This window comes from Mus caroli, chromosome 14, assembly GCF_900094665.2.
Source record: "Mus caroli chromosome 14, CAROLI_EIJ_v1.1, whole genome shotgun sequence".
NCBI classification, from domain to species: Eukaryota; Metazoa; Chordata; class Mammalia; order Rodentia; family Muridae; genus Mus; species Mus caroli.
Window position 1 is genome coordinate 110397073 of NC_034583.1, and position 27229 is coordinate 110424301.

At 47.0% G+C, this 27229-nt stretch overlaps 1 protein-coding gene across 2 annotated transcripts in view; it reads right to left on the minus strand.

Moving 5' to 3' along the window:
* Stk24 (serine/threonine kinase 24) overlaps positions 1–27229 on the minus strand; it is a 94490-nt gene that overhangs the window by 14165 nt on the left and 53096 nt on the right. For both annotated transcript variants that reach the window (XM_021181792.1, XM_029468932.1), the window contains exons 3-5: positions 9177–9233; positions 3722–3830; positions 3146–3303 (exon numbers count right to left, since the gene is read on the minus strand). In XM_021181792.1, the coding sequence (XP_021037451.1) occupies positions 3146–3303; positions 3722–3830; positions 9177–9233 (324 nt within the window). The remainder of the gene's footprint in view (positions 1–3145; positions 3304–3721; positions 3831–9176; positions 9234–27229) is intronic.

Below are 27229 nucleotides of genomic sequence, written 5' to 3' on the forward strand. Positions count from 1 at the left end.
AAGAGACTAAAATAGGAACTATGGCAAGGACGCAAAGCCCTTGACCCTGGCTTCTAAGATTAGTGAATCTTAGGTGGAGCCCTTGTTGATCCCAGCTGTTATCCCTGTTAGACCTTTTGTGTTTGCATTCCCCTGTTTTATGTAAGATTCCGGTTACCTCAATTGTACCTTGATATGTCACCCAACTTCCTTATTGTCCTCTGCATAAAAAGTCTGAGGCTCGATTCGAAAATTACACTCAGATTCCACACGAACTCTCCTGTGTGTATCTGTCTGTCGCTCATCCACGCTTTGCCCACCCGTGTCGAGAGACCCCGTTCCACGCAGACACAGGGACCCAGAGGGTCTGCGGCAGAAGGGGACCATGGGACCAGAACAATCTCCAGCCTTTACCTGGAGTACCCTTGCTTGCTATTCTCCTGAAACCCTGTGAGCACCAGAAATCCCTGCCACATCACCTCAGTCAGCACCATGAAGGTGGCTAGAGGAAGGGAGAAGACCACACAGCAGGAAGAGGAGGACTGAGGCAGGCCTGACTCACGTGCTCCCCGTGCAGTCCTCGTAACTATGGCACCTGCTCCCATGCTCTGAAGCACAGCACGTCCCACCATGCATCAATGGGGCCCCTGGCAATGGCTCTCCATCCAGATCTCCAGACTTCACACGCCCTGCTCAGCCTTACAGGTTACAAGGCCTGACAGTCATGGTCTCTGCCTAAGGTTAGCTGCGCTCTGACTGCACAGCCATCCTGCAAGGAACTGCCCCTGCTTACTCTGTCCCCGGAACACTGAGTGACAGCCCTGGGCTGCAGAGCAACCTGAGATTCCTCTCTGGAACATCCTGAATCCAACCAGGAATACTGGCAGACCACTGTAACCCCAGCTATGAAGGTTGGTTGGCAAGAGGAACTGAAAGTTCAAGACCAGACTGGGCTCTCTGGTGGAGCCCATCTAAACCAAACCATGAAGCATTCGAACCCACACAGCTAAGAAGTGTGTGGCAGTGAACTCTTTAGTGCCCAGCATTCCCACACCCCTCTAGTTCTACCTTGGCTGAGCTGCCATCCCCCAGGACTTGTGCAGGGACCTGTGCAATCTTCTGTCTGCCTCTGATGCCCACCGACAAGCCCGGACACAGAGCTGGCACATCCAGGACACCAGGCCATTTGGTATGTGATCAGAAGCCACGGAAACACCCAATCGTGTTTAAATACCACGTACCCCAACAAATGGAGACTAGGAAGACAGGATGCCTCTCCAAACAGCACAGATACCAAACCCCAGCACACATACCTGCTTGTTAGGAAATGTGGCACCTTGAGGGTTCAGACGAGTCAGGTAAGGGGGGTACAGTTCCTGTCCAAAACAACGAAAGCTGAACTACACCAAGGATCCACTTCAGAGAGGTATCTGGTATGGCAGGGAGATCAAGAAAGCTCTCTGGGAAACAAGAAAGTGAGTGGCCCAGGGTACAACAGAATTGGGTGGCCTGAGCCCCAAGCCGTAAGGGCCATGGCTGACAAGCTAATTTACTACCTGGATCCTAGTCTCTCTCCTACCAAAATCCAGACACGAATACAAACAGAACTCAGGAAAAAGACCAAGAGAAGACCGGGCTTCAGACAAGAAGTAGCCGTGGAGGTGATCCATTTTCCAGAAGATATGGAACCAACCAGAAACAAATGCAGAGGAAGACCTGACTAACCTGAAGTACTCCTGCTGTGTGCTGGATGACAGGGCCAGAGCTCCTACACGATCTACCACACCACCAGTTTCTCTTTAAGTTCACGGAGCCAACCAGAACGTGGGATACCTATATCCTCACTCACAGAGACATGCCACAAGGCATATACCTTACAATAGCACCCAAGGTTCCAAAAGGGAGTTACCCTATGCTTCACAGACCATTTAATGACGCCAGGAATCTGCTGCACACAGGAGGGTCCAAGAAAGAAAGGAAAGACAAGACACAGACACAAGTCAGGCCTGCTAACACACAAAGGCTGAGGCAAGAGATCACCAGTGTGTTCAGACCGTCCGACTTCAGCCACAGAACAAAACTAATTTAGGGCTTGTTTTGTTTTAAGGGGCTGGAAGAGCACACACTGCTCTGGCGAGAATCCGAGTCTGGTTCCCAGCACTCCTCACGTCAGGGAGCTCACAACTGCCTACCTCCATCTCCGGGAATCTGGAGCCTCGGGCTTTCCAGGGCGTCAGCACTCATACGTGCTATCACAGAGACACGTAACTTAAATAAATAAACGAATGAAAGAACAAATAAACAAGTAAACGGAAAGACGCAAAGAGAACCCACGTTCGGCCTGTGAACGTTTCTGAGTTAAATAGTTTCTGCTTTGAAAGTTTGGTGCTCAGGAAAGTCAATTCTCTCCAATGATCACGTTTATTGTGCATAGGTCTCTGACCTGAGCAGACGGTTGGGCCATTTCTAGTCTATGCTACAAGATTACAGAAAACTAGAGGGCAAAAGCAAAGAGTGAAAGCATTAGGAACAGAGCCGACAAGGAGCCGCAGCCAGACGTGTGTGTGTGTGTGTGTGTGTGTGTGTGTGTGTGTGTGTGTGTGTGAGAGAGAGAGAGAGAGAGAGACAGACAGACAGACAGACAGACAGAGGGACAGAGACAGACTCCGGTTGATAGGCGCCTCTGAGAATACAGAGCCTGAGACAAAAACAAAACAAGCAGTTGTAATCACCGAGGAACCACAGCTGCCCACTCTGCTGTGGGATTTACTGAGGACTCATTTCTCTAGATGCCCTACCTAGAGCAGGCAGAGCTCTGTCCAGGCCCTGCCCCTCATCCACGGTGCCAAAGGGTCCAGCAGCCTTCATGTGCAGACGTGGCCAGCCCTCTCTACTAACTGTCCAGACCCCACAGCCTAAACCATCTGGGGTCTGCATGTCTCAGAAGGCCTAAGCTGTGTTCATCCTCACACCTGCTCCTTCCTGGTCCCCAGCATATCAAACGTGAGCTAAGATAAAGACAGCCACTAAGGCCAGAGGAACAGGGATCCAACGGTGTAGCAGGAGATAGAGAAGGAAGTTGTCGCAGAATCACCATCACCCAGCTCAGGTACAGGCAGAATGTGCATGATCAAAAGGGTCAAGCATCTGGAGGCAGCACTCTCACCTTTGAGTCGTAGGCTGACTGCTTAATGACCTCCGGCGCCATCCAGAAAGGAGTACCCACGAAGGTGTTCCTTTTGATCTGGGTATCCGTCAGCTGGCCAGCCACTCCAAAGTCTGCCAGCTTCACCTCTCCATGTTCAGAGAGCAGAACATTGGCCGCTGAAAGACAAGAAAGGCAGGAGGCCTTATGCACTGCTGCTCCCAAGGTCATCCTGGAGGCTGAAGCTTGCTCTCCCCCACAGGGCATGAGGACCCCTAAGAGCAAGCTGCCCTGGGGTTTGAAAACAGCCCAGCTTGACCCCAGATAGGCAAGAGTAGGCAGGAGTATAGTGGGCTCTGCCACTTCATGTGTTTCAAAGAAATGAAAACAAGCACTGCCCTCGCCACCCAGCAGTGGTGGCACACGGCTTTAACTGCAGCACTTGGGAGGCAGAGGCAGGCGGATCTCTAAGTCTGAGGCCAGCCTGGTCTACATAGTGAGTTCCAGGATGGCCAGAGCTACACAGAGAAACCCTGTCTCCAAACAACAAAAAAATATAAATAAACAAACAAACAAAAAAAGGGTAATAACCCTTACCTTTAATATCTCTGTGAATTTTCTTCTCCGAGTGTAGATAATCAAGTCCTTTCAGAATTTCTCGTAATATGGTTGCAATCTGAATTTCATCTAAAGGGCCAGGCTCTAACTAACAAGAGGAAGAAAAAAAAAGATCATTAGCCACTTGGGAACTACCTTAACACAGAGTTTAAGAAACAAAACTCTATGCTAAATAGATAGGGTAGTTAAAATTGAAAGATATCTTTACATAAAGCAGTATTTTTGCCTAAACAACTTAAATCTAAAAGGGCCAGGCATCAAGATGCATCGTAGCATTTGGGGAAGCAGAAACAGCCAGATCTCTTCTGTGAGTTCAAGGTCAGCTGGGTCTACATAGTGAAATCCTGTCTCAAAAAAAACTGAAAAATTTTAAAAATTCAATCTATTAAGGACAGAGAGAAAAAGACTATAGAAAATACGTTTGCTGGCCTGGTGCGGATGGATGGATGGACAGACAGATGGACGGACAGACTACTTTTCCCTGTGTCCACGGGACTGTATTTTGAAAGCCCCCAAAGCACACACTTGCAGCCCTGCAAGCCACCCCTGGGGATTGGTCCATGTCACCAAAGCACAAAAGCAGTTGTGAGAATCGTGTGAGCTGTTCCTTCCTCAAGCTGCCCTCACCAGGACCGTCTAGATCTATATTTCTGGGCCCAGTTCCCCAGTGAGGGATCAGGCTGGGAAAGCTACTCAATTCCTAGGACTTCAGAACGTGTTATACAGCACACACATGGAACACTTGCTAGCCCTGACTGAGGGAGTGACTGCTTTTATTCTGAGAAACTCAAAGAAGCTGCTTCTCTTGACTTCCCGACTCCAATTCTCATAAGAGGCTGCAAGAACACGCACGTGACACTCTGTGGTCTGTCCTGCCCCCCACCCCCATTTAAAGGAAAGCACCCATGGTGCACACACCCATTCTCACTTGTGCAGAGCTCTTCACTGAACTCCTAGCAGTGAGACAAGTCAGCAGTCTGGTGGGCCTAAAAGCAGCTCTTACAGAGCAAGTGCAGTAAGTCAGTAAGGTGAGCTAAGACACTGTGAAGAGACAATGACTGCCTTTTTAACCCAAGCTCACACACCTTAGTCAAAGGAAAGACACAGCCCTGTTCTTAAAAAGAGAACTGGGGCTGGTGAGATGGCTCAGCGGGTAAGAGCACTGACTGCTCTTCCAAAGGTCCCGAGTTCAAATCCCAGCAACCACATGGTGGCTCACAACCACCTGTAATGAGATCTGGTGTGTCTGAAATCAGCTACAGTGTACTTACATATAATAATAAATAAATCTTTAAAAAAAAAAAAAGAGAACTGTGTTGCCAGGTGTGCTGGCTCGTGTCTGAAGTCCTACCCAGCACTTAAAAGGCAGCCATAATAGTAGCATTGCCTCAAGTTCCAAGCCAGTCAGGGCTACATCCAGAGACCGCCTCCAAAAACACAGAGCTCGAGAGACAGCTCAGCAGTTAAGACCATGCAGTGCTCTTGGGGAGGAGCCAGGATTTAATTCCTAACACTCACATGACGGTTTACAACCATCCAAAACTCCAGGTCCAGGGGATCTAAAGCCACTCTCTGACTTCCACAGGCGTGTACATGGTACCCATACATACATGCAAAGCATTAGTCATACATAGAAAATAAATCATAAAAAAAAAAACCAACTAATGCATCCTACTCCCAAGGAAATGAAAGCTGGTGTCACTGCAAGTCTCATGGTTTTGTGATAGTGTGTAACATCCCAAAAGGTGTGTGGGGTGCAGAGCGGCAACTGAGGCCTTTGCTCACTCTGGTGGCTGTTCTTGTTATCAACTTGACTACATCTGGAATTAACTAAAACCCAAAAATGGTTGGGTATACTCAAGGGATTTTTGATTAACTGAATTATTTGATGTGGGAAGATTCACCTTAATCCAGGTCTTCCAGGATGGAAGTCCATCTTCTAATCTGAGCCACGCCTTCTACAGGCAGACTACATATGACTGGGAAAAAAAAGGAAGCTTGCTTGCTTCCTTTCTCTGCTTGCCCTAGTTCCTTCATAATCAGATCTCAAGGCTGGCCGGCCCTCAAGTTCCCTGGCAGCAGACTGCCTGATCTTCTAATCAGCTAAAACCTCTTCCTCTCACGACTCCTCCTCGATGTTCTTCATCCAGCCCTCCCTTCCCCTCCCACCCTCCTTCCCTGTGCATCCTCAAATGCAGCTCCACACAGACTCTGCTCCATGACGGCATGGCGCTCTGCCCTGTGCACTGACTCGACCCCACAGAAGCTAACAAGCCCTGAGCTGCAGTGCTCAAGCAAGCTCTCTTAAGTCATGGCGCCCTGGAGGCAGCAGTCTGGTCAGAGATGACAGACAGCAGATTTCAGAGTACATGCCAGAGAACAAGAGTGAGCAAAGAGTCCTACAAATATTTTAGTTTATTATTTAAATTTTAAGTAAAAAGAAAAAAAATAGATCAACAGTTTGAGCACATTCAAAAATCAAATATACACCTTTTCTATACTCATTGCTCATCAGCTGTCCTGTCAATCTGTCCTTCATGCTGGATGGAGAACATGGTGGGGGTAGTTTTCTCTTTCTTTAGCAAAGCTGGTCACAGCAGCATCAGGACAGTTACCTCTTCCCTTACAGGCCCTCAGAGAGCTCCTGCAGGCACAGGCTAACTCCACATCAATTAGAGAGACAATAAATAAAGCCAGTTTGAACTTCTCAAAGAAATGGCCCCCAACTTCATGCAGCATTCGCTAAAATGCATAAAGAGGTCTATCAATAGTTCTGATTTTTTTGTCAATATTCAGAACATAATTGCCATATTCCATTACTGTGGTATTTTTTCTTTTTCCTCTTTGAGGGTTTGGGGGCAAAAAAAAAAAAAAAAAAGACAGAAAAGCGATAAAGATGGAAAGGAGAATCAAGTGGGGGCAGAAGAGCAGCACCAGAGGCCTCAGGACGGAGAAGGCCAGGTCCGTAAATCCAGCCCACTTATCCAGGAGCACCATGCCCTTTCTACACCCATTCACAAAGGACAGGCAGATCCCAAAAGGAAAATGCCATTTCTTCTCTTTGAAAATGTTTATTAGAGCCGGGCGTGGTGACGCACTCCTTTAATCCCAGCACTTGGGAGGCAGAGGTAGGTGGATTTCTGAGTTCGAGGCCAGCCTGGTCTACAAAGTGAGTTCCAGGACAGCCAGTACTACACAGAGAAACCCTGTCTTGAAAAAAAATGAAAACCAAAAACCGAAAGAAAGAAAGAAAGAAAGAAAGAAAGAAAGAAAGAAAGAAAGAAAGAAAGAAAAGAAAGAAAGATGTTTATTAGTATGGTGGGGTCCAGGAACTCTCAAACCACATGCAAAGAAAGCGGCTGCCCCTTTCTGCGTTTCCTCCAACTGTGATTTATAAAACCGCACAGACACCAACTCAAGTAAATTTGATTACTGTAGTCCTGTGAGTGAACATACTTAAGCACTTAGAGATAGAACAGCTGCTCTGAAGGGCTGTCTGTCAGACAGAGAGTTCCAGCAAACAACTCAGTATGTGCTACAACTTAAATTCACGGTGGACAATAGCCAATATAACTGCATAAAAGAAAGCAATGTTCTACATTCCTGTATTGCCCCCAACAGTGAGAAAGTGAAGCGGTTTTTTGTTGCTGTTGTTGGGGGGGGGGTTGTTTTTGGGGTTTTTTTTTGTTTGTTTGTGTGTGTGTACAGTGTGGATATATATAGAAAGGACCATGAAATACATTCAGTTGATTTTTTCCCACTTAATATTACAGCTTAGCTTTATACCATATTAACTTGTTTTTGAAATTTTCACTTTGAACAGTATTTTAAAGAATCTTTATGGTTTGCAACAATGCGCAATTTCCTCAATTAATATATTAGCTTTCTGGAGAGACATGTTTTAGAAGTTTATCCTCTAAGGAAACTACAAGGTGCTGTTGTTATAAGAAAGGAGCTGTTCTCAAAGGGGGTGGAGGGAATCTCCTTCCTTAGAAAATTTCTGTGAGCCCTGCAGCTCTTATCCTTCCTCATCTTACCATGAAAGACTAATCTTTAATAGCTAAAATGAAGCATTCAGACTATCTGGGGATCATTATTCACAAACCTACCCAGTACAGGCGTCAGGAGTACAATTTCATTAACGTTGGTGCATGTAGGTATTGTATGTGCATGCCGGCGTGTGTTTTGTGAGTGCATGACTGAGTACGTTTGGAGTCCAGCAATCAACATCAGGGACCATCCTCAAGCCCTTTCTCTGCCATAACTTTGGATACTAGGTGTCTCGCTGATTTGGCCAGATTGGCTGACCAGTGAGCCCACACTCTTCCTGGCTGTGCCTTGCTGCCCTGGGATGCAGACAGGAATCTGGGGTGCTAGGGTGTCAGAGCCTTGAACTTAGGTCCTCACACTTGCATAACAAGCACTTTACCAATGACCCAATCCCCTCAGGCCCCAGACACATTGTTTTTAATACATGGACACAATGGACACAGAAGACAAGAACTGGGCAACAGTATTTCTAAGGCATGGACACAGAAGAGAAGTGCAGCAACAGTGTTTCTAAGGCATGGACACAGTGTAAACAGTGTTTCAGGATGACAGAAGCCGCATTTCTGAGTCCCCCACAAAGCCAGATGTGACACAGCAGACTTATCTCCCTAACTTCCACTTCCCAGTCTGTGGGCTGATCAGCCTAGAGGGCAAGTCCGAGAGGAGCCAACACTAAGCCAGGCTAGCTCTGTTCTGATGCACCACAGACACCGGCAAGATCACAGGAGGCCATGTGTGCAATAGCCTGCCTGATGACCACTTTTCCAACACCTAAAGCCATGCCTTAATAATCATACAGTGTCTGATTCTGGGAGGAAAATGCCGTGAGGTTATGGAGAAAGCGGTTACAGTCCCAACTGTAAAACGGCAATGACGGGGCCAGAGAGATGGTTCAGCAATGAAGAGTGCTTGCTGCTCGGCGAGAAGACGCAGGTTCTCTCCCCAGAAGCCACATAGAGGCTCACAACGGCCTGTGACTCCAGTCCAAGGGGTCCAAAGCCCTCCTCTGAACTCGGCAGGCACCTGGCATTGAAGTGGTGTACAGACCTTCATGCAGGTACACTCATACATATACAATAAAAATAAAGGGGAAAACCATGGTGGCTATTACAGAAATAACAGCTACTCTACCAAAGTTGGTAAATTTGGTCTGAAAAATGCACTAGCCAAGCAGATAAAATAATTAATTCCAGGTAGAAGCCCTCATTGCTGCTACAGATTAGATTACTGGTTTATAGTGAAATGACCCGCTCTCCCAGCGGCCTCACAAGCAGGCCTGCAACTTTAAGTTCTGTATAAGACACAGAAACAGGTTAGGGATAGTTTGAGAGAGAGTTCCTGTTCAGACCAGGAGGGAGAGCATGGCCACAGTGGCAGCACTCACCAGATCCAGGGCAGAGCCTCCACCAAGGTACTCCATGATTATCCACAGCTTCGTATCCTGCAGAAGCAACAAGAGAGAGTTAGTTTTAAAGCAAAACTAGAAAAACTATTTGTTAGGTGGAAAGAATATCTTGTTATTATTTTAGACCCACACATATTATAAACATCAACCAACGCACAGTGTGTAAATAACAACTGCACAAAACCACTACACACACAAAACCCTCCTACGGTATCTCCAGGGCAGGACTGGAATGGAGCCCTGTTAGAGAACAGGACTGAGGGCATTTCCATCTTGAAACCACTTCACAGTGTATCCCTCATACACAGCCCAGCTTGAAAACCTGGAACCAAGTCAAGATTTGCAAAGAGCACACAGACAAGAACAGAACACTTCCCACCCATCATCATCATCATCATCATCATCATCATCACAACAACATCCTCCACCACCACCACCACCACCACCACCTCCCTCCTCTCCTCCTCCAACCCTGACAGCTCAGAACAGCCTAGCTTCCCCCAGAACCTAAGGCAACATCCACAGTTCCTGACACCCACATAAGTCACCAAATGCTCTCTCCAGCCCCCTTTACCAGTGTGTCACTGTGTCCTCTTCCAGGGCCTCTCTCAAAGATACTCTGTCCTCACACCTCCCGGAGTTCTCTACAAGGGACATGCAAATCCTGGGGTTTGTATGCCAGGTGGGTTCTAAAATCAATGCCCCAAGGGTCCAAACAGTCCTCATTGCTTATGTCATTAAGACAGCTTTTGTACTCGCTGGAGTTGGGCTGGGGATAGACACACAAAAGTTCCCTTCCTGGGTTTTTGTCCCTCTGGGAGAACATTGCACCCTGAATCTCAGAACACAACCTACCCACCATGTGGTTCCCACCACAAGGATTGAGCCTTTGTTGCTCAAAGTGGGAAAATTCACCTACATTCCCTCTCCTTGACTTGAACCAACTACCATGTATTTGTCTGGCATTCATTTTGGATCCAGTGACAGCAGTCCTCACTACCAACAGAGAGGAAGCATGTCGGCCATGTGCTAACGTCAGGGAGGTACTAATGCACAAGCAACATCAGCAGTTGGTCCTTTTGGGATTGACAGTTAATTCCACCATCTGAGGTTAAACCTAAGCAGTCCCAGTGAAGTCTTTTAATACTCTAGGAATACTTTCTCAAGCCTAGCTTTTTAAGGGGCAAGCCTATTAACATATGAAGGTCAAGAGTCCAGGCTGGGGAGAGGCACAGAGCTTTGGCAAGTATCTGGATCTGCTCAAACATGGTGTTTACTCACTGTCATGGCTACTGGAGAAGGGCTGGCTTAGACTTCCACAAGTTTCAGGAGAAGGGAGGGTAAGAACAAAGGTATAATGGCATACGTGTGTGGAGATGCCACACAAAAGCCATAGGTCTGTGTGCTAACCTAGAGGAGGAAATGCCATACTTAAACCTATCGGTCTGTGCTAACCTAGAGAAGGAGGGGAAGGAGGACAAGGAGAGAGAAGGAGGCAGCGGTATCTTGGGCACAGGAGCTTTTGTGTGAGCCCAGCATTTGGGAGCAGGAGGCAGTGAGTTCAAGGCTAGTCTTGGCTACATAGTAAATTCCAGGCTAGTACGGTGACAGTTCCCTTAGATTGGCTACTGGTGAAGGCCAATGTGACTCCTTCTAGGTACCCTAGAGTTGATAGCTAGAAACAAACTGTCTTGCAAGGAAAGCCACTTTCTGGGTGATACAGGAACGACTCTAAACTGTTTCCCTAAATGGCACTGGGACTAACTTATTTTTGTACTCCCTCATGACCTCTGTTCTGGCTTGTCTAACTGAGTTCCCATCTCTTGTATTTCCCAGGCTTTAGGTCTGTTAACAGCAAAGAAAGCTCCAGGCAGCCTTGTCTCCACCCCGTCCCCTGTGCAATGCCCCTCAGAAGCAACCTTTCTGCTCAGGTTACCTCACAGCTTCCTGAACAGCAAACCCCAGGTGACCACACCCTCAGGCCTCTCCAGAGCTCTGCCTCCCAGAGCTCACTGAAGCAAACACCTCCTGATGCGCAGGAGGCACTGACCCAGGTTTCTGTCATCCCAACACCACCAGGGTCCTGTACTGACTGGCAAAGCTCTACAGCTAAATGGCCAAAGATTCAAACTCCTTCCTGGGAGGGAAGGTAATGTAGAAAGACCAGACCAGCCCACTTCAGTCCAACTTTCTCCTGGAACAGGGGAGCAGGGGGCCTGCCCAAACTCAGTGGCACCAGAGCAGAGGGTGTCTGGAACACTGCAGTTAGTATTTCCTAACGACTGACCTTGGTGCAGTCCTGTGTCTAAGGCTCCAACATATTCCCTGCCTCACTCACAACGGCCTCAACAACAGAGGTGTGAGAACTATATCAGAGTGTAACCCTGGGTTGAACTGCCTTGGCAACCAGAGGGTGAGTAAGCATAGTGGCCACTCTGTCACCCTGGGAAGCTGGACCAAGCTCTCTCCACAGCCTTCACCTCAATCCCCAAAAGTCCACAGCTGTCAGGCACTAAGGAAGGGAACGGCTAACATGGAGGAAGAGTGCGAGAAGAGCCAGGGTGGGTGGGCACCTGAGGAGCACCCTAGATTAGCAAAGCCATGTCCAGAACTCTCCCTTCTGCAGACACTCCCCAGCTGTCCCTTACCCACACCTACTAACTGCACTATGTGAGTGATCTGCCTTCCAGGCTTCCTTCTCAGCCCACAAAGCGCACCTGCCTCCATTGGCTCCTCCCACTCTCCACTGGCTCCTCCCATTCTCTTCTCCACTGCGACCCTCCTCTGCTGGGCAAGAATAACCCCCAAACTATAGCCCCAACTGCTGCCTCCTCTTTCCTACTCAGAGATGGGGACTCATAAGCCTGGCTCGCCTCCCCGTTTTGACGAGGACAGAGTTGCTGCGGACATTAGGCTACAGCAGAGACACTATTGGAACCTACCAGGCTCCTCGGAGGACAGTTCTAAACCCACAGTCACAATGTGATCTTGGTTAAATTCTGTGGGCCTCAACATAAAGAGAGAGATATGTGGGAGGGAGATTAGAGGGAAGGGTTTGTACGGCAACTTGAAAGCACTTTATACATGTTTGAACTTGCCAGTAAAATAATACAATAAATGTATATTTTTAAAGAACAGGAACACGTGAGAGTCCTATCTTAGAACCTGCTGGTGTGCACAGAATGACTGCACAGCCTTGAAGTCAGTGCCCGAAGGCTCAACACACACATATTCACAACACCAACACTGGCGGAGGCACCTCAAGTTAGCCACCCTATCAGTTCCATTAATGACAAAAACCCATCAAAAGGACTGGTCTACCCCTGTCCACCAGTGTCTCTGGGTTCCAAGAGCCAAGCTGATGTTACACAATCCAAGGACGCTCAAGTTCCTCGGGTAACCCCCACACAACTGCCCACACACATTCCTTTATCATCTCTAGGTTAAACAGCCCCTCGTGACAACAGTGATGTAAGTGCTAAGGGAAGAATGAATGACTGGGAGAAGTCTGCACACAACAGCCACCCCAAGAACACTTACATCAGAAAGCCAACTGAGCCCCACTCACCAGGCCAAGGGTGACCACTGCAAACTAAAACTGAGGCTGAAAGACTGTCTAAGCCTCCAGGAGACATTCGGCACGTCACTTAAATCCTCTGAGCTTCAACCTGGTGTGGTAGTGCACCTCGGTAATCACAGCGTGGGGTGGGAGGGCAGGGGCAGGCACTGAGACAGGAAGACTATGAACTCAAGGCCAGTCTGTGCTATAGAATCAGTCCTGGACAGGAGGTGAATCTAGGCCACTATGTTCTAGTTCATGTGTGTTCTCATTTACTGTTATGTCTCATTACAGTAATAATCGTGTGCCCCAACCCCCCCCCCACCCTGTCCTCTGAGGTCCTAATAGGTGATTAGAAACTATTTTTTGCTGAAAAGCACTGACCCCCTCACTTGGGCACACAAGACAAAAGCAGGCTGATGAAGTCTTGGCATTTCTACTTTGATTTTGTGTTTGTCTGTAAGAGCCCTGGAAAGAGAGAAGACATTTTATAGAGAGACACTTCGTGTTATCATTCTTTAGATCCCCCCCCCCCAGATACTGAGATGGGAAGGGGTGTGCTGCTCAAGAGGAGGGACCTGTCTGCCAGGAAGACAATTCACAAAAGACAGACTGCCACTAAGACAGTGACAGGGTCCATGGTGGGATAGTGACAGAGACCAAGCCTGACAGGGACTACTTAATTCTGTTTTCAATCTAAGCATTTTCAATGCCCAGGCTCAAGGGCAGAGACATGAGATGCTGGGGTTGGAGAGACTCAATAAAATCTTACCTTTCTCTGCTTTCCACTATTTGTGTCCTTGGTTGGTGCAAAGAGAATAGGTTACCAAACCCAGGCTCCTGGGACTGACAGAACCAGGTTTTGACCCCCCCAAAAAAACCAGGAACCCCTGGCCTGCTTTACTCTGTCAGGTTCCTGCTTGATTCGGTGTACACGTGGAAGTCACTCATCCCAAAGCCAGTGATACCTGTCCTATCCCGTCCTCCTTTCAGGCCATCACAGAGAGCTGCCCTAAGCCTGCCATCACAGAATGACTGAGTAACTGTATTGGGGAGGCTGCGCTCTAGAACAAGGACCGTCCTTCCTCAGGCCTGAGCTGGTCCCCTCAAAGATGGCTACACAACAACTTCATGGCTGTATTTGGAGACAATAAGGGAGGGGCGGGGAGAGGGGGAGTAAGTAAAACTCAGAGTCTAGGGCAGCCATACTTCAATCTGCATTGTGTTATTATTAGAAACACCAACACAAGCAGATCTCATAAGGACACAGGAGAAGCAAAAGAGAGGCCCCTGAACAAACAAGCCTGCCAAGGCATGGCTGCAGGCTCCAACCCCCTGAACTAAGGTTGATACACCCTTCTTGGGCCACCTATTCTACGCTGCATGCTGAGTACTCATTACTGGGAAAGGCTTGAGATCAGCAGATATGTTTGGGGTTTGTTTCCTTTTCTGTTCCACTCTGAAGTGAAGTAAGAGACCTTACAAAAGAGACCGAGATCTGAACCCAATCTGAGCACATCTCGATCCACACAACCTAGTGTGAATGTCCCAGTAGCTTGGGTGAGCCTGTACCTTAACTGACACCTATCAAACATCTACAAGTCAAGCTGCTGAGTCGCTGCTTTGTGCTGCCACTCTGTGGGTTTCACACTTTGAAGCACCTCCTCAGGCTTCCAACTTCGGCAATGAGCTCCGCCCACCATGTACTTGGATGCGGCATCTAAGGTAGGCATTAGTCGCTGCTTACATCCTACGCAATGTACAGTTGAACGTCACACAGCAAAGAGTCATGTACCCTGACCAGAACAGCTCTGGGAGTGCACCTGAGTAGGGCAAGGAAGGAATAAAGAAAATAAACCAGATACATGGGCAGGGAAAAGCTGGGGCCAGGACTGAGCTCTGATAAAGAAGCTGCAGCACCCGGAGCTCAGCCTGTATATTATATACAGTGTTACAGGGAGGTGAGATTACTGCATACAGCGGAACATGAGGAAGGGTTATTACATGCTGCTAAACAAGGATGCGGGCTTAGTTAATCTCAGTAGGGGCAGTCTCTGTAGGGGAGCAGTCTTCAGGCCCTAAACATCTGGCGGGAGAAAATTATGGTGGTGTTGTCTGAACATACTATCAACATTTGAACATGGGGGGAGGGGCAGGAGATGGCCCCGCTTTGCCATTCCCATGAGATTGGGACTATGGGGTCCCTGACATGGCCATGCCCAGATCAACAACACACAGTTACTTAGGGCTTCACCCACTTCCCACAGTCACTCATATCATTACATCTTTCTGCAACTGCCTCACTTATATGCTTCACTCATCTTTTCTGTGGAGGTCCCATCTTTTTTCTTTTCCTTGTAGTACTGTGGATTGAACCTAGAACCTCATATGCCACACAACTGCTCTACCACTGAGCTACATCCCCAGTCTTTTCTCTTGTATGTATTAGGGAGATCAGCCATAAAACAGAATGTTCTCATTTCTCTTTGTTTTGGTAGTGTTTGCCTTAAGACGTGAATTTAGCACAGGCACAAAGCAGACTTGCTATCACAAGCAAATGTGCTTGGGACTATTCCTAAGAATGGGAACATGGTGACTGAGAATGAGGTCCCACACTGATCCTGTGACCAGGGGTGCAGAGAAGGAAAAGTTCAGGCATTGAGAACATTTGCTCTGCAATCTTTAGGATCAGACTGAGCCAAGCAGCTGTGTAACAAGCTAGACACAATGTAGCCTTAGACTTCAGTTCAGAAGAAAACGGAGACAGAAGAATAGCTGGGACTTGTTGGCTCCCAGCCCCAGATTCGGGAGGGACCCAGCTTCTAACTAACAGCTGAAGAGCTGTGAAGGAAGACATCCCCGGTGCACCTCTGGCTGCCCTGCACCGGCAGAGATGCATGGACCCAGAAACCCCTATGGATGGGCGAGTTCATAAATCTGAAATCCATCCCAGATCAGGATAATGAGCTGGGGCAGATTCCTCACAGTGAATGATGCAAGGGCTTTATAGTAGGAGTCATCGGATAAAGGATCCACTTTATATTTGCACTGTACCCTGAAAGACTCTCAGTTCATTAATATCAAAATTGTAAGATCAAGGCATGTGACCTAGGGTCTGGGCTCAACTTGGGGCTGCAGGTTTTTTGTTTTTTTTTTTAAAGATTTATTTATTATTATATCTAAATACACTGTAGCTGTCTTCAGATGCACCAGAAGAGGGCGTCAGATCTCATTACGGATGGTTGTGAGCCACCATGTGGTTGCTGGGGTTTGAACTCAGGACCTTCGGAAGAGCAGTCGGGTGCTCTTACCCACTGAGCCATCTCACCAGCCCCCGGGGCTGCAGGTTTTAAGACATGGATTTTGTGAAGAAATAAAAGGAATGAAAGATGTCCTTTTGCTCGGATGATGACCATGGACATGAGTCCTGTAGCCTGGCTTGAAGACGACCTCTGCCCTTCCTTAGATGTCACCACCACCCACTTGGCAAGTTCACACCTCCCTTTCTTCCTGTGTGCTCCAAATTCCACAGCATCCACCCTGGCGAGGTGCCAATGGAGATGAGGTGAGACAGACCCTGGCACGTGAGTAGTGCCTGCAAATTTCTATTTCTGCATTAGTTCAAGTGTCCCTCTACATCCTGGGCTCATGGGAGGGAAGGCTGTAGACCCTGGCAGAGACCCAGCTCCCCTCCTCCTGCTCCTTCTGCAGTGTACTCAAAGGCTTCCTCTTGCTCGATTTCCAGAGCTTCACCTGAACCAGCGGTTCTGAACTGGTGGGTCTCACTCAACCCTGGGGGGGGGGGGTCGTCACATATCAGATATTTGCATAACAGTAGTAAAATTAGTTATGAAAAAGCAACTAAATGATTTTATGGTTGGGGGTCCCCTCAACATGAGGAGCTGTATTAAAGGGTCGCAGCATCGGGAAAGCTGGTCGTCACACAGCCTTAAACTGTGCCACACGGCATAAACATGGTGGGTGTCGCAGAGCACTGTGGGATGGGGATGCAGGCTTGGCTTTGTGGAGCTTCTGGTAAACAAAAGGGTGAATGAACACCTACACAGCACACACATCAGAGGAAACTCAGGAAGGTCTGAGAGCTGAGACACTGTCAACTGCTGGACAGAAGTAGCATCTGTGTGGCCTGAGAGGGCTGTGACCTGTCACCCTGGTGAGAGAAGCACACTGCTGTGTTCAGGCGCTGGAACAAGACATTTACAGGGCCACCAGCAGATGGGAGTTTGTTTTTGTCCAAACTCTGCCAACTAACCTATAGTTGCTGATTTGTCCAACTAACCTATAGTTGCTGATGTGGCATAGTGGGTGAGTCAGGAGTGACTCAAAAGCTCCAGTGCCTGAGCTGATGCCCTCAGAAACACCAGAGCCCTGACCCACACCATGCATGCTCACCAGTACATGTGTCCCAAGAAGCCAGAAGTAGATGTCAGGTTCTCTGGAGCCAGGAGCTATGGAGAGCTGAGGGCTGTCCAAAGTGAGTGCTAGCAATCACACTAAGATTGTCTGGAACACTTAAAGCCATCTCCCTGTCTCTTGGGTTTAGAGTTGGGATTTTTGTCTGTTTGATTTTGGGTTTTTGAAACAAAGTTTCACATTACCTAGGAAGGTCTCAAACTGGCTATGTAGCTGGGGATAACCTTGAACTCCTGACCCTCCTGACCTCTGACTACTGGAATTACAGGCTAGCTCTGCCCCACTCAGCACTGCCCGGGTATTATTACAGCACTGAAAACCTACTGTGGTGCCTCTGAGAGGTCTTAAGAAGCTGCTCCTGGCAATCCACTCTGTGTTTCCCCAGCAGATGTCCTTAACCCACAAGCCTGAGCCTGGTGCTGCACTGCAGGGGCTCCGGAACCACAGCCCATTTACCTCCCAAGAACTAAGCCTTCACTTTCATTAACAAGCAGTCCGTTGCATAATATGATTAAGATTCTGACCTCCTACCACATACCATGTTTCAGGAACACAGCAGCTTTAGAATAGAAAGCTTCACTGTTCTATGCAGCCACAACAATGTTCAGACCCCAGGCTGAGGTTTAAATATGCAAGACATGTATGTGTTGGGACATACAGAGTCCACTGATACCTACTTTAAATTATAGGTAACATTGGGCTGAAAACAGCTGCATTTTTGTAGAATATTTAGCCTAATTGGGATTTTATTTCTACCCAACTTTGTAGATAAAAAACCCAAGAGAGGACTGCCACGTGTCTCCAGGGACCTTCTTCAATTACACTAGGACAGTGTGTTCAGGGGAGAAAGAAGAATGCTGGACCCAGCCTCAGAAACAGCACAAAGCAGAACTTTTATATCTCCTAGGCACTGAGCCTGCCCCATAACTGATTGTGAAATAAGCATCCTCTTGTGTGCTTTCAAAGCAAGATTTCCTTTGCTGGTGTTTAGTCCACCAGAGCCAAGCGAGGAGCTCTGCTTTGCTCCTGGTCACTGTGATGGTACCGTGGACTCAACCAGCCATTCTCATTTTCTCCAGGACAAGGGCAACTGCTAAAGTTTGAAATTTACTCCTGCAGAAGACAAACATGTGACTCTTACCCTAGCCGGCCGGCAGCTGCAGCTGTGCCTGGCAGTCGTGAATATAATAACTGGTGACATCCAAATGATAAAGAACACCATGGAGAGGGGCTGCCCTGACTGCAGCACATGAGAGGGCGGGGTCCCCTGGACTCCCACACAGCACCAATTTGAAGTAATACACAGAGGCACCAGCTCTGGAAGAAGGGTGAGCAGGAGCTGAGCAAACTCATTGCCTCCTCTCCAGGACACATAGCCAAGAGCAACAGAGAACTGCTCTGGGGCTCACCACAGGCATGGGAGGAGCCTTTTGTTCACTGTCAGAAGGTTAACTCCAGAGAGCAAGGAGGCCCCTGCACAAGAAGGAAGGTGCCCAGTATGGCTGGCCACTGGTCTCCATGTAACCATGACAACCCAGGGCCTATTAGACTAAAAGCATCCATTGCCTGAAGACCTCAGTCTCTGTGCTCACACCGCTGGCCAAGCTTAGCGATTCTCAAGAACACTGCCAAGCCAGACAGTCAGGATGCACACCTTTAATCCCAGCACTCAGAAAGCAGAGGCAGGCAGATCTCTGTGAATTCCAGCCTAGTTTACAAAGTGAGTTCCAGGTCAGCCAGGACTGTTAGAAAAACCCTGAGAAGAGAAGAGAAGAGAAGAGAAGAGAAGAGAAGAGAAGAGAAGAGAAGAGAAGTACCTAAAACAGAAATCCAACTTACCCTCATCTGTGAGCATCCCCACTGGAGAGCCCTACATCTGCCCAAGTTCATAAAAACCTGCCTATGCGACCTCCTCTCGGACTTCACGTATTTGCAGGATTTAAATGAAATATTAAACTCAAAGCCAGAGTTTACCAGACTCTTGAAGCCAGTAGGATAACAAACTATATAAACAATCAGCACGGAAGCAGGACAGGCATTTGGAAGTAACGCTAAAATAGTGTTCAAAATAAAATAACCAGCCAAATGTCTAAGAAAACATCCCAGGCCGTTCAGAGTTCCAAAGCAGTTGATGGATCCTACCATTTCCTGGTCCCCGTCACTCTCCCCGGTGTAACACATCTACAGCAAGCCTTGGTGAGCCTGGCATATCTAGAAGCACACAACAAACACAAATCTCAACCCTAGCACACTGCCCAGGGAGGCAGGCAGGCTCTTCCGTTCCTCCTGCAAGCCCATGTGGTACATTCACTTTCCATAGCAACCCTGTCTTTGCAGTTATACCACCTCCCAGCTCCCTTCTTAAGCACCCAGCTCCAAAGCTACCCACTTCCTTCTCGGCAGCCACTCCTAACCTGAAAGCCACGGTCCAGTCTCTGCCTTGATATATATACCCAACTTCCTCACTATGCACACCACAGCCTGACCTACTGCCAGCTTTAGAGTTCAGTTTATGATATCCCTCTGTATCACCTGAGAGCCATGAACAGAATCCATGACGGACGTTTCCTTCCCCACTAACACAATATAGAGAAACACCCCCCCCTGTCTGTTCCCTTATCTGCCTTCCATACCACAAAGGAGAAAAGGCTCTGGACCCCTTCCAGAGTGATATGGATCAGATATGACAGGGGAAGACCCCCTGGAGATCTTGAAAATTTCCAGAAAGTCAAACAAGACAGGTAAATTTATCTGCTGATTCCTCAACATGGGAACAGCCCAGTAACTGGCTTAGACATATAAAAGTGTCTCTAGCTAAAACTTCAGCTAAAATGAGACAATAAATCTTGTTGGTTATGGGATCCTTAAAATTCCTCATGCCCTCCTTCATATGGTACGAATGAAGATTTATCGCAATTGGTTATTAGTAAAAATAACCAATAAAAAGTTGTCTTTCACCTGCTCAAACAAAGAGCAGAATTTCATCCTTAACTGATCTTAAAGGTACTAAAATTTTACTGTGAGAATGTACAGCTTTAACAAGATTCATCCTCTGAGATGCTGCACTGACCTGCTCTTCTAGGCCCTGCTTCCTGACGCTGTCCACTGACTTGCTTCCAGAACAGCTTCAGGAACTGCTACTGACTCCAAATGATCTCGCCTCATCCAACCTCTCAGATGGATCCAATCAGAACTTCAATCAAGCCCTTAGCCTTCTAAGCATACAGAGACCGGATAACAGATGCTAAAGCTAGCTTTCTTAAATCTAACCAATTTTCTAGTTTCCCCACCCCTTTAAAGAATTTCTCATCGCCCATATTCAGCAGAAAGAAGCCATGGAGAGTTGTTAGCCCCACTCCTTGGATTTGGGTGTCTGTTTTTGGTTATTTTACAAATTATAGATAGGTTGTCATTTTAAGGGATAATTTTGGAAATGGTCATAATTTTGAACAGGAAGGAAATAGATGAGATGGTTTACTAAATTTATTCTTGAACAAAGCATTGTGCAGCCATAATCTTACATTGGTAGAAATCTTTGTAATTGATGTAAAATTGAAGTTATAACTTTTTACATTGGTACAGAATTTATATATTGGTATAGAATTAAGGTTTTCATTGGTATAAACCTGTATACCGATACAAAATTTGAGATTAATAGTGTTACTCTTAGATAGGCATTGTGTCTATGAAACTCATTTAAGAATACGACACTTTAGCCGGGCAGTGGTGGTACACGCCTTTAATCCCAGCACTTGGGAGGCAGAGGCAAGCGGATTTCTGAGGCCAGCCTGGTCTACAGCATGAACTCCAGGTCAGCCAGGGCTACACAGAGAAACCCTGTCTCAAAAAAACAAAACAAAAAGAATACAAGGCTTTGACCCAGTCCTTTTAATAGCTCCTACTACAAACTGTTTAAGATGATTAAGTTAAATAAGTTAAGGGCCATAGAGTAAACTCATGGTTAGGTTAATTCTGATTTAATTATAATAAAGTACTTTCAACTTACTCAAATAGAAATGGCTAAGAGTAACTAAGGTTTAACAGTTCAGATATACCAGATAAATGACAGATAGATAGAAAGTCCACAGAATCTGATATTTAATCATTTCATTATTATTAGAAATTTCAACTAGAGACGTGTCTGCTCCTGACAGGGTGCCCCTTCACAGTTCAAAAGAGTAGCCACGTGGCAGAAATTGCCTATATCATCTGCAGACAAAATACTGTCCAAAAAGAACAAACAGATGTGGGATAGTCTACTAATTATCTCTGCCAAGACAGGGTAAGCCAGTCCTTTATATTCCTACTTCATTGCTGGGTCTGCCAGATGGCTCTGGGCCGAAAGGCTAAGACAGACGCTCCAATGTTATAAACAATTAGGGGGCTGTCCAGGTAGTCGGCTGCCTCTACAACCAAGCTTCAGAAGCTTCCTAAATACTCAGGTAATAATTTGTTCTTGGATTTCTGATGTGTTAAAGACTAATTGCAGTCCCATAAACAAACATAAATCATTTAGCATTAAAAGATACGATATAGAATTAACAACATGATTTTCAGATAGTGTTATGGGCTAAAATCAAAACATAATTCAGGTATAGCATCGAAAACTCTTTAAGTTAGGAATGACGATAGAGTATCTAATAGACAAATATGATGGACTGGGGGTTAACTGTATATCATATCTATGATTTACATCATTCTTATGGTTGTACTCAATTTATGTCTGAGAGAAGAGGTTTTGTTTTGTTTTGTTTTGTTTAATTTGGACAGGAAAAGCGAGGTATTGGAGATCGATTCTAATGCTTTAATTAATTCAACTGGTAATCTGCATGTTCTAACACTAAAGGTCCTTGCACCCAATTGGTTTTTGAGCAATCATTAAAGATGCCAATATCCTTTGGTTGGGCAAGGGAGATCCTTAGACTTGCACAGGCTAGGAAGCAAAGAGGAACAGAAGATTCACCATGACCCAGGGAAGAAGAGTGGGACGCAGGAGCAGCAGGAGACAAAGCCAACCAGCCATGTGAGATTTTGGGTAAGTGGCCACTGGCCACTTCCTTGATTGGGCCTGGGGTAGCAGGGAATGGTTTAGGAGTGCCCAGCGTTTGAGGTAGCCAAGTCATTTTAAAAATAAGATAACATGTATGTCTTTCATTCATGGATCCAAAGATAGCTCTTGAATAGGTGCATGTGTGGGATCCGCACACACACACATAGATACAGGGGCCAAAGATCAACAATCCTGTGTCCTTCTCAATAGATTAATTTTTTATTAGATTTAAAAAAAAAACTTTTTATTATTTGATCATTCATTTTGTGTATGAGCACAAATACATGTGCATGCGTGTGCATTAGCACCCAATTGTGTGTGAAGGTCAGAGGACAGTAAGAGCTTGCACTATCAAGCTTAGTAGAGAGTGCTTTTGCTGCTGAACTGGTTGGCTGGCCTCCATCTTATTTTTGACACAGGATCTCTATCTGATCCTAGAAGCTCAAATTAGGTAGACTAACAGGCCAGCTCAGAGAGCCTCCTGTCTCACCTCACCCCAATACTACGGTTACAGGTGCACAGTGCTGAACACCCAGCTTCCCAAGGTTAGAGGTCTCAAGTCTGTTATCAAAGCCGTTTACCAACCAAGCCATCTCCCCAGCCCCGTACATTAGATATTCTCTCAAGCAATGATCTAAGAGGAGAGGGGCTAAAGGAAAGAAAGGATAAACTGGGGTGTATTCAAATACTCAAGCCCTGTCTGAGTCTGAGTCCATGAGGGCTGCTAGGTGCACCCTGGAGACAGTCTGACTTGCAGCCTCAGGACACAGTGTCAAACAAGGCAGGAGCAGTCTTGTGCGCTGCTGAACCACAAGTCATAAGACAAGCTTTCATCATGGAAGACTGTGGCTGTTACCGAGAGGTCACTGAGAAACAGTAGCATCCAACAAGCTAGAATGGGGTGCAGTCATCATCTGTCATGTCCTGTGATGACAACCAGAGAGGCCACAACACTGACAGACAAGCTATGAGGGGTTTTGTGGTGGCTGTGCCTAGCTTGCCTTCCATCGCCATGAGGAAAATCTACTGCCAGTTTTCCTTGAAAACAGCCTCAAAGAAGGACCCTATATCCTTGACCTGTTCATCCACACAAAGCTTTTATTCTTATTTTCCTTGACATGTGGCAATTGCACACAGTTGTGGAACACGGTGTGACATTTCAACAAACATCTAGGGCAGACCAGAGGCACTGGAATAACTGCTCTTTCTCCCACCCGGGCTGATGGGTTTTGTGGTATAACACTATCACTCCCTCATGCTGGGGAAAGAGTCAAAATCCTCTCTGATATCAATTTAGAAAAATCCAGTTAAATGCTGCCATCCTCAGTTCCCCTCCTATGCTCTAGAACACTGGGAATCCTCTTCTATTCACCCCTCAGCTCCCCACAGCTTTCCCAAGCTCTGGCAGTTGCTACTCTACCTTATCAGTGGCTGCAAAGCGTTTGCGTGGGCCCAAGTGTTTCCAAGTGTTTCCGGTCTCTCGGGGATTTACATCAAGGAGTTTGTTACATCTGGACTTGTGTTGAATTTGTGTGAAGACATTTCTGAGGATTCTCGGGCCTTGGGTGGGTCGCTTTACTCTGCCTGCAGGTTAGCTGTGAAGTTAGGGCGGGCTCTCAGGGGGTTCCCTGCATTCAAAGCCTCCACCTCTGTGTGTTCTGAGTTAAAGTGATTATCTTGTTCTCATTGGCCCTTAGACATAAGACCAGCTCATCAACAAGGGCTCAAGGCACCTGTGGTGCCAGCACTAGTGAACCTGAGGCCCAAAACATGGGGTTCAAAAGGAAACCTTGTAAAAACAAACAAAAGGAAACATTGTAAAAACAAAATAAGATTTCACTGTTTCGCTATTTTGAGGCACACCAAACACAAATCTCCTGAAGGGAGGCCTATTAAGAGAAGTTGTTGCCCAAGGACCTGAGGCCAAGGGAGAGGCTTCACCACAATGAGCCGGGAGGAACAGGCAGGAAAGGTAAAGAAGGGCTATGCAGATACAAGAAGCCCTGATGGAGAAAGACAGTCCCAGAGCCAGACCTTTGGGCAAGGGCCAATGGCCGCCCTAGAAGGGCTGCATCCCAGGACTCTCTAAGTTCACAGCTAACCAGCAGGGAAAGGAAAGCAACGGACCCAAGGCAGGAGAAACCTCATACACATCTTCACACAAACTCCACACAAGTCCGGACAGAAAAAAAAAGCTTTATGGTGACAGTGATACTCAGAAGCCGTTCAACTAAGATTTCAGCCCTGAGATTTCTCTCGTGTGCTAAAGAATACACACCAACTCCTCACAGTGCCACCTCCCAGGGAACATGACATTTTTATCCCAATCTCAGTAACCGCTTCCTGCTTACTTTTTCATGCTCCTTTCTTTATCCTGGCATTTAAATTTTAAACCACTTTTTTCTTCCCCAGAGGTGGCAACAGATAACTGTCATTCCAGCATTCGGAGGCAGGGAGTCTGAAGTTCAAGACCTCCTCAAAAGACAGACAAAACACATTTGAGGGACTGCTTCACCGCCATGAAGCTCCAACAGCAATCAACCCCAGCGATCCCTGGGGAGTTGGTGCAGGACCCCTGCAGGTATGACCTCGAGCCTCTTAGATTATATGACACACTATTTGTACATAATAGACACAGTGTTGCATGTGACTGAAAGCCATAACTAGACTATCTGACACGTGGAGCGATATAAATACTACACATGTATGTTGTTAAAGGAGTCTGTTTTTAAAGTATGTACATGACCAGTACACTATCCAAGGCTGAAAAGATGGATCCATGGATGTGGAACACAGAGACAGGAGAGGACCACCTGTCAGTGCTAAGCTAACCTCTCCACACTGGGGCTCCTAGCCCAGTGCTAAGTTAACCTCTCTCTCCACACTGGGGCTCCTAGCCCAGTGCTAAGGTAACCTCTCTACACTGGGGTCCTAGTCCAGTTTCCTCACCTGCCAAAGCTCCAGGACTAGAGAGATCACTGTAAGAGGGAGTCTACAATCTGGACTTTGACAGAAAGATGACATCTACAGGGGAGGGGGTGTCCAGAATTAAATCCTCTCAGGAAATGCTGCATATAAAACCTTCTCAAGAGCCTGACAAACCTTTGAGAGCATGGCATCAAACCTGCTAACCCAAACATGCCCAGACTTACGCATGCAGCACCTACTGCGGCTCCTCAGAAGCCCTGAAAGAGGCTCCAGCCAGCAATCCCATTGCAGACCAGCGGCAGATGCCCCCTGTGGGCAGATGCTAGGTACACAATACAACAGTGTGACATAAGCCAGGAGCTGCAGTACTCCAGAAACCCCACACAACAGGGCACTGCAGATTTAAACAACAACCCAGAGTTGAGATCTTCTTGCTAGACTCTGGACTCCTGGGATTACCAATCAGCGCCGTCACACGCAGCTCACACACCTAGACTTTCAAGTTCATGCCCTGATGTCCCTCACCCCACATCACCATCCACATCAGACAATCCAACTAAAGCCAACCTGGTTGTACACACTGTTGCTTCAACTCTGAAATGAAGACAGAGAAGGAAACCACAACAGAGGGCTCCGATGATATTTATATCCCATTACTCACACCTCCTGTGCTTTCAAACTCAAGTCTCTAATTAACCAAAGTGACTAGAAAGAGTTCCATTTTCAGGAACTGAGATGCAGCTGGCTGGTGGCTCACTGTGGGACGAGAGAGAACGCACTGAGCAGTGCCATGCAGCCACAGAGAGAACTCTTAGTGCCTAAACACCACCGCCAGCCACGGTGACACCTGAACCTAGCCGTGCTCCCTCTCCTCCTCCATAGTGGAGGAACCAAAAGCGACAGGGAAGAACCCAGCGGCTGTACCAGCCTCCCACAAAGGCTCAGGGAACAAATCTTTCAAATGAAAAATGATGATTCTGAACAGAAAAACTATCTGGAAAATAAAGTATGCTTTCAAGACATAGGCAGCCTGAGCTGACACCCACATGCCCGGGACACTCAGGAGGTTCAACTCTAGGAGAAATTTTCCTAGTGTCTCCCTTGGTCTCCACTCTGACACCATCAAGGGTCTTTTCCGTAAGCTGCTAATTCTCCAGAAACCTCAGAAATGGATCCAGGAAATTAGCCCTGACCTCTCTCCCTACTGCTCCTGATGTGACCTTCTGCTGGGTGCACCAAGCACAACTGACTGGCCTTTGCCCCCAACAGTCTTCTCAGCTACCAGTCTTTGCTTCTATACCAGTCTTTCTACTGTACCTAAGTGGTTCTGGGGGCAAGGTATTTCCTCTGTATGGTAGCCACAGAAGTGGGCAAGCTCAGAAAACAGGAATCCATGAATCGTGAATATTGGCCGACAGGCATCTGTGGACTGGGTCATGGAGGCCCTACAGCCTATGAATCCAAACACATGGAAATCATACACAGTTGTAACTACCAGGAGGGAGATGTGGCCTGGGAGTCCTAGAGTTTTCTTTGCACATGAAATTCTCCTGGCAGTTTTCAAAAAGCAAATACCTGGAAGGACCTGTGGGTAAGAGCACATCTTCAGTACACTGGGAACATCTAACATCTGCCTTGGTTTTCAGTAAGGTAGAGACAAACCCCAGCTAATACACACTAGGAGTTTCAACCACAAGCCAAATAGGTAAATCAAGAGACCCTCCTCAGCATCCAACTCATACAGCATCTTCCAAAGTCAATGTCAAATACTGATACTACTGTGTACATTTGTAGCAAGTCCAGTGTCCGGTTAGAGGACCAGCAATTGTCTGGTCCAAGGAGACAGCAGAAAGGGACTCAAAATGTTGTCTCTCTTGTCACCAGCCATGCCAATGAAACCAGTTTTTATTTTCTGACTATAAAACAGAGACACAGACTTGGTTTTAACTAATCTGTTATAATATTATGCCAAGTAATAGAAAGTTTGGTACAATATTAAATCCTTTTAATAACCTGGCATTCATAACTGACAGTTCAGTTTGTTCCATCTGTCGCTAAAGT